Source organism: Phocoena sinus, chromosome 10 (assembly GCF_008692025.1).
Source record: "Phocoena sinus isolate mPhoSin1 chromosome 10, mPhoSin1.pri, whole genome shotgun sequence".
NCBI classification, from domain to species: Eukaryota; Metazoa; Chordata; class Mammalia; order Artiodactyla; family Phocoenidae; genus Phocoena; species Phocoena sinus.
The window spans coordinates 93393605-93401911 of record NC_045772.1 but is presented as its reverse complement, the minus strand read 5'-3'; the positions used below and the strand labels follow the sequence as shown (position 1 = coordinate 93401911).

The 8307-nt window shown below is 47.6% G+C and overlaps 1 protein-coding gene across 1 annotated transcript; it reads left to right on the top strand.

The window, feature by feature from the left end:
• The first annotated feature begins 229 nt into the window (after nucleotides 1-229).
• CDKN1B (cyclin dependent kinase inhibitor 1B) lies at nucleotides 230-5495 on the top strand. Its single transcript, XM_032645496.1, has 3 exons — nucleotides 230-1329; nucleotides 1871-2000; nucleotides 4136-5495. The coding sequence occupies exons 1-2, from the start codon at nucleotides 855-857 to the stop codon at nucleotides 1990-1992; spliced, it is 597 nt and encodes a 198-aa protein (XP_032501387.1). The 5' UTR covers nucleotides 230-854; the 3' UTR covers nucleotides 1993-2000; nucleotides 4136-5495.
• Nucleotides 5496-8307: the final 2812 nt, after the last annotated feature.

Genomic DNA, 8307 nt, shown 5'->3' with positions numbered 1-8307 from the left:
GGGCTCCGGAGCAGCCGCGCGCCGGCCCGCGCAGCGCCGGGACCAGAACCCGCCGCCCCGCCGGCCCCGCTGCACAGGCCCCTCCCCGGCTCCCCGGCCGTTTGGCGAGCTTGTTTGTCTTATTTTTAATTTCTCCGAGGCCAGCCGGAGCAGGTTTGCTGGCAGCCGTGCGCCTCCAGCAGTCACGCGACCAGCCCATCTCCCGGGCGCGCGCTCGGCGAGGGCGCGCTCGGGAGGCGGGGAGGCGCCGCGGCCGCCCCGGGGCCACCTTAAGGCCGCGCTCGCCAGCCTCGGCGGGGCGGCTCCCGGCGCCGCGACCAATGATCTCCTCCTCTGTTTAAATAGACTTGCGGTGTCAATCATCTTCTTCTTCGTCAGCCTCCCTTCCACCGCCATATTGGGCAACTAAAAAAAGGGGGCTCGTCTTTTCGGGGTGTTTTTCTCCCCCTCCCCTGTCCCCACTCTCTCGCCGCTCCGCGACTCCGACGCCGGCAAGGTTTGGAGAGCCGCTCGGTCGGCGGGACCCGCGGGCTCGCAGCTGCCCAGACTTGGACTGGCTCTGCCCCCTCCTCTCTCCGCTGCGCTCCTCTCCCCTCCCCTCCCCGCCTCCCGCTCGCCAGTCCACTTGATCGGCGGGGACTCGGGGCTGCCTGGCCGGGGCTGCCCCTCGCCCCCTCCCCCAGCCCCGCGCGCTCCTGACGCTCGGGCACTTACTCGTCCGTGTTTGTTTCTCTTGGCTCGGAGGGCAGTCGCAGGGCTTATAAGAGGGGCTCGGGCTGGGTCGGGGCGTCTTGTTTTGTTCGTTTTGTTTTGCGAGAGCGCAAGAGAGGCGGTCGCCGAGCCCGGGGAGGAAGATGTCAAACGTGCGAGTGTCTAATGGGAGCCCGAGCTTGGAGCGGATGGACGCCAGACAGGCGGAGTACCCCAAGCCCTCGGCCTGCAGAAACCTCTTCGGCCCGGTCAATCACGAAGAGTTAACCCGGGACTTGGAGAAGCACTGTAGAGACATGGAAGAGGCCAGCCAGCGCAAGTGGAATTTTGATTTTCAGAATCACAAGCCCTTGGAGGGCAAATACGAGTGGCAAGAGGTGGAAAAGGGCAACTTGCCCGAGTTCTACTACAGACCCCCGCGGCCACCCAAAGGCGCCTGCAAGGTGCCGGCGCAGGAGGGCCAGGATGTCAGCGGGACCCGCCAGGCGGTGCCTTTAATTGGGTCTCAGGCAAACTCAGAGGACACGCATTTGGTAGACCAGAAGACTGACGCACCGGACAGCCAGACGGGGTTAGCGGAGCAGTGCACTGGGATAAGGAAGCGACCTGCCACAGACGGTAATGACCCTTTCAAATGAGTGAAATGTCTTTCTGTGTGTCTGTGTTAGCGGCACTGCCTTGCCTGCCTGAGGGTCTTTAACCTCAACTTTGTTTTCAGCGCATTCTGATTTAGCTCTGGGGGAGCGCACTTTCTTAATCTTAGGTTTTAAATGCTATTTATTTAGCTGACTGCTTGTCTGTTTGTGACTTTTAAGTCAGAAGCCTGAGACTGTGTTATCTGGTAATTTTTCTAACTGAAAACATCGCGGCTCCTCCCCGCTCGCCAGCGGTAGGTATGTGACAACGTTGGGATGTTTATCAACGGCCTCCCTCTTCGCTTTGGAGAGAGAGCTTTGGGGGCGTAGAATATACTTTCTGTTATGTGAAAACAACCTCATTTTGTGCCCTTAAAGGCCACTGGGAATGACGGATCCAGGATTGTGGGTGTAGGTGGTGGGTTTTTCGTCCCCTGGTTCTTGGGTCCATTTCTGTCACCCATTGTTTTTTCTAATAAAGATTGTTTGTGTGTGTTCTTTTTAAAATTCCCTCCTGCCCTTAGATTCCTCTACTCAAAACAAAAGAGCAAACAGAACAGAAGAAAATGTTTCAGACGGTTCCGCGAACGCGGGTTCAGTGGAGCAGACGCCCAAGAAGCCGGGCCTCAGAAGGCGTCAAACGTAAAGTACTCGGTGGGTTGATTACTACGAGCAAAGAAGTGACCCCCGAATTGGGCTGCAGGAACTCGTGGGCTTTCCAGCCCCAGGATAACCCGATCTCAGTGGTGGCTGGCAGATTAGAGCTTGTGGGTTTTTGTTTGGTTTATATTTTGGAGGTCAAAAAAAGTAGGAATGGGGAAGACTGAGAATTAGCGTGGAGGTGCTGTAATTCTTCCCAGTTTCTATGTCCTGAGATCATTTTCCTTTGAAGTACCAAATGATTAGAGCAAGGGTCCCAGGCAAGTACTTGTAACCAAGGCCCTGTGGGGAGGGTCAGTTCTCTGAGAGTCCCATCAAAACATGTTGGGAACAATAGGTTCTTTTTCCATCTGAACAAGAGCGGGGGTCTGCCTCCATCCCACTTCATGAGAATTCATCTCCCAGAAGACCAGGTTGACTCAGATTTTGAGCCATACATGGAAAAATGATTTAATTCAAATAAATGATTTAATTCAAACTTTGAGGGAAGAGTGAGGCACAAATGGCTCATAGCTGGTTGTTCAGATGGTTAGAAACGTGACAAGAGAGGTATGTGGCTTCCTTTGGTTTTTATCATTTTCACAAACTCTCACTTTCCCTGTCTTCTGATAAGTTTGGGGGATGGAGAAGGAACATGTGTATTTAAAAAAACCAAAATGGAAGGCTCAAAAATCCTAAGGTTCTGACGGAATTTCTGATAACACTGAAGTTGCAAAGCAAAAGTTAAAGTAACTGCCAGGGTAAGCAGTCCAGGAACACGTCAGCATGTGTATGCCAGTCGTGCTATAACAGGGGAATTTAGATACTTGTAGGGGAAATGGGTAGTAGATATCAGGGCTGACGGGGTAGGTGTACCCCAAACAAGGGAAATGGAGATTTTTGCCATCTACTAAAATATGATCAACATGAAAAGCTAATTTGAATAATTCAGCCCCCAGCTTTACGTGGATTGGTCTCCATAATGATCAGGCTACACGTATTAATAGTTTGTAAACGTCTTACAGACAACGACCGTGTCCTCTTTTTTTTTTCCAAAACACCCTCATAGCCTAGCATATAAAGAGATCCTAAGAGATGTTGATATTAACTTTTAAAATCCTCATCTATAAAAATTAAAAATTAAAAAAAAGGGATGAAGGTGGGGTTCAAGTTTGTTGTATTTTTAAATCAGTGTCATATATAGGATTTCATTACATACATATTTTTCAGAGCTTATACAAAACGGCGCTATTGAACTTCTCCATCACAGCTTATATATGAAGTGGGTAAATTGGTTGAAAAAATTTTCTGAAGCAACCTTACCACCTGCAGCTCTTGTTGGTTTGTGACTTGTGGCCTAGCTCATCAGATGAGCCACAGCAAATCAGACCTACTGGATTTTGATCTGGCCCCATTCTGACATACAGAGAAGCATTTGTTAGTAAATATTGCCAGTTCAGAGAATACAGGAAATAGTAGTAAGGACCTATTCGTAAGCATTTGTGTGTATATTCTACATATGACTAAGACTAAAATATTTTGAGGAAAAAAAAAAAGTGAATAGAATTTTCTTTGGATAGTCTTTTTAAGTGTGATTTCCAGTTATTTTTCAAACTTAGAAAATTTTGCTACTCTTATGTGTTACACTTTCTGAATTTTCCTGTGTCTGTCCTTTCTCACTATCTTTGACCCCCGATTCTCTAGACCAGGGTTTCTCAACCTCTGTACTGTTGACATTTGGGGCCGAATAATTCTTTGTCATGGGAGGCGGTCCTGCGCATTGTAGAATGTTTTGGCAGCATCCCTGACCTCTCCCAGCAGATGCCAGTAGCACCCCCTCCCCACCCAGTGTGACAACCAAAAATGTCTCCAAACATTGCCAAATGTCCCCCGGGGGTGGAGGGGGAGGCAGAATTACCCACTGTTGAGAACCACTGCTCTAGACAAAAGTCCCACAGTGCAGGGGAGAGTAAAAATCCAGTGAGGGAAATGTTGGATGGAGGTGACTCTGAGCACCAACTTTTAGCACGTTCTTTCTTTGCTATTGCTCAGGTATTTCCCAACAAAGACAGTAACAAAATAATTCCCGTAATATATTGGCAATGTTGTTCTCGTGCTTTTCTCCTAATACTTTCTTGTTTCTTTTGCAGAATTGAGAGTATGTTTCCTTGTTTATCCGATACATCACTGCTTGATGAAGCAAGGAAGATATAAATTAAACATTTTGAATACATATCGCTGACTCCACGGAGTGGACATCCCTTATAAGCACTGAACAGCAACAACCCAATAACACTAAAGTTTTAGGCACTCTTAAATCATCTGCCTCTAAAAGCATTGGATGTAGCATTGTGCAATTAGGTTTTTCCTTATTTGCTTCATTGTACTACCTGTGTATATAGTTTTTACTTTTTATATAGCACATAAACTTTGGGGAAGGGAGGGCAGGGTGGGGCTGAGGAATTGGCATGGGGGGTATGAAGAGCTTGCTTCGATTTAGAGCAAGGAGAAAAATATTTGACTTGCACTAAGAGAAGCAGTCAGGGGGGAAGGTTTTGTTTTCTTTAAAGATGTAATGTCCCTTTCAGTGAGAACTGATACTTCGTTTAAAAAATCATCCGAATTTGAACACTGGCTGCAGATAATTGATACTTATTTTTACATGAAGCTTTTTCTCATTTAGGAGCTCAGATGATTCCGTTATGTAGCAGCAAATGGCTTTTTTTTTTTTTTTAAACAAAACTCTACTCAGTGCTCCCCGGCTTCTCCAGTCTCCCTTAAAATTGGAATTTGCCAGTTAAAGTATTCAGCTGTTTGGTAATCACTCCAGGTACCCCTGGGCAAAAATCTGGCATGTATGGGGGGAGTTCCGAATGCTCAGAATTGACCATTTAATTTTTATCAGATTTGTTGAGAAAATTTCTTAATTTTCTTTTCACTTCAGGGTGTGTAGACACAGTCAAAATCATTCTAAATCCTTGGATATTTTTAAAGATCTGTAAGTAACTTGACATAAAAAATAATGAAATAATGTTTAATTTACAGCTTCTCATTCTATTTGTTAATTTGCCCAAAGGAAAGTGGTGTTTTTAAAGGAAAGTGCATATAGAGAAAAGCACCCGTGGATAGGTGAAATGTGAAATGGATACTACATCTTTAAACAGTATTTTTACACTGCCTGTGTATGTGTATGAAACAAAACCATTTGAAGTGTACCTGTGTACATAACTCTGTAAAGACACTGAAAATTATACTAACTTATTTATGTTAAAAAGAGATTTTTTTTTTTTTAATCTAGACAATATACAAGCCAAAGCGGCATGTTTTGTGCATTTGTAAATGCTGTATTGGGTAGACTAGGTTTTCCCCCTTCTTCTTTTAAATAATATGGCTGTGCTTAAAAGGTTGCATACTGAGCCAGGTATAATTTTTTGTAATGTGTGAAAAAGACGCCAATTATTGTTACACATCAAGTAGTCAATAAAGAAAACTTCCATAGCTATTTGTTGACTTGAACTGTATGTAATGTACCTTATTAGTAAGCTTGAGGTATTTGACCTAGCTTTGTAGTCATGTTTCCACAAATATAATATGAAGTGGCAAACACCTAGATAATTCAGGCCCACCACTCAGATGATGTTTATGTAGGTCCGAATGTAGTAATTCTTTTCCACTTAGTTCTGTATGGGTGGACAAAGCTTTAGAAGTGGAAAGTAGGCAGGCCACATTTTCATATTAATAATGGTCAAAGTCTCCATTAGTTCAAATATTTACGTCTCTAGGATATGAATGTGTCAGAACCAAAAATTGTTACATAAGCATAGACCGATCACACGTTTGCAGGATTGAAAATGAAACTAACATGGTGATTTCTCTAAATTCTGTATTTACACATGCAGTGTTGTGAGGAATTAGAGCCATTTTTCAGACCATCTAATCTACACCTCTCATCCAAAATATTCAGATATATAGGTCCTTGAGAAATGGGTGTGCATTCCACACTAATTTAGGTAGAACAGGTATGCTTCAAATTGAACTGGTCATCATACACGAACTCCTCAATTTCTAAATTTCCTGGTTATAATCTACACAACCTAAAACTGGTTAATCTGAATACCGGATCTGAGAGTTTGAGGATCCCATATACACAGAGCAAAGATATTTTTTATTTAAATAAAAAAAAATTAAACACGGCATTTTAAAGTCAGATTTATTAGGATAATCCCTGCAATTTGAAATTCTCATAAAATGTGGCTAAGGTGTAAGATTAAATTATTTTTTCTAGGACTCTGCAAATGGTTAAATGCAAAAATCTGGATTTGGGTTCAATTGTTTCTCTCAAATACTTGCATTTAATTTATTGCACCCCAAAAGGGGCTCTAAACAAGATAATTTCAGCTTATTTTGACCTGAAATTGCTTATCAAAAAAACAAAAAAACCAAAAAAACCCCCAGGGTTGAGTCTCTTCGACTGCCAGGAAGGGAAAAGTAGGTCCTTTGGTGGCTGGGCCACATCTTCCAAGTTGGTATTATTTTAATTAAAGACTAAAGGTGTTTTTGTGATTCTATTCAAAACACGAAGGCAGGGTGTTTTTCAGGAAGAGACTGAGAAAGCAAGAAAAACAATTCAAAATGGGGAGGAAGGAGTGGAGAGTCAGGAAATAATGAAATAAATTCTCACTGAGCCAAAAAGTATACTTTAAAAAGTGTCTCTAACAGATAGGGGGGAAAGTCCTCTTCTAATTGCTGCTTATAACCCCTGTTTCTTTCCCAAAGAGCCATCTTTAATGTGAATTTTTAGAGATTGCGTTTTAGGAGTGCTGGGCCAGGAAGAAGTGGATGCTCGCCGCGCCAGGCACGTTCACAGGAACGCAGTCCCTAAAGTCACCGTGTCGGTCCTTCACGCGTTCTATGTCAAGTCTCCAAACGTGTTCCCGGGATTCGGAGCGTCCTCTCCCCGACCCCGGACTGCAGGGTCCGCCGCGGGCGTCCCTCCGAGGGGATGCGGCCGCCGGCGCCAGCCACCCCCTACCCCGCTACCCCGGCCACTGCGCCGTCGTCTCTCCACCCTGCCCCGCAGCCCCGCGCCGGCCCGCTGCGGCAGTTGCGGGGTCAGGCTGGCTGGAGCCTCGGGACGAAAAGGCTATCAAGTCTAGCTCCTCGTCTGCAACTGGCGGCTCCCGCACCGCCCGGATCACTGCGCGCAGTTCCCGCGCCCCGGGCGCCCGCAGGCCATGGAGGGCGGCTGCGCCTCGTTCCCCGCAGCTGGGCTGGGCGGTTTCTCCGAAACTTGCCTCCCTCATCATTTCTCCTCTGGGCTAAGAAAGAAGCGAAAACCCCCATTCCTCTCCACAGTCAGACCCTGCACATCAGTACCCCACCAACTCCAGGGCGCTGGGGAGATTTGAGCGGAGAGAAGAACCTTTCCGAATTCGTGGACCCTCCAGGGCAGCAGCCCGCTCCCACCCCCACCCCAGGCTCCAATGATCCGCAGCCCCGCGCATTTCGAAAGGCTTCTCGGCTCGCCGGCGGCCCAGGAGGGCCGCAGCCGTGCGCAGGAGGGGCCGCGCGCCACAGCCGCTCGCGGGGGTCGCTTCCTCCCTTACACCCGCTCTGTTAAGTCCCCCGGTTGCATCCCCGCTGCCCAGTGCGGGGGACCAGGGCAGGGAAGAACTAGGAAACTGGGGGTCCAGAGGCATAACTGGGGACGGAGGGGACAGTGGAAATCAACAGGAGGGGAGCGGGGCGGGCGGCCTTTCAGGCCACGGTGTGCCCACCGGCCGCGCGCCGAGACCTTTCCGGGCTGCCGAGGAACGCTGCCTTCGCCATTTCATCTTAACCCTCGTTAGCGTAGACACTTGCTCTTCCGAAGCTTTTCTGAATTGAAAGAAAGGTGTTTTAGAAGCTCGTCTAGGATCTGCGATCTGTTTTTCAGAGTACGAATTTCTTTTTTTTTTTTCAAGTTTGCCATCTCTTTCACCTGGGCCACACCCTACGTTCGCTCCCTTCCCTCCCGGACAAAATTAAGGTAAAAATCCTGCGAGCAGAGCTGGGCGGGGGGCTGGGTCAGAGGGTCCACGGTCACGCTAGACCCTCTCCTCCCCCGGGGAGGTGGGGGTTGGTGGCACCCCCTGGATCTCGGCTCGCGGGGTGGTAGGGCGGGGTGGGTCAGCGCCAGCCAGACCCCGCAGAACCGAAAGTGTAGCATTTACACGTACACTCAAGTCCCCGTGCGGCCATCCGCGTCCCGGGCCTGTCTCGCGTGGGGACACACACAGAGGAGGCAGGAATCCCCGAGTGAAAAATACAGAAAGGAATCGAG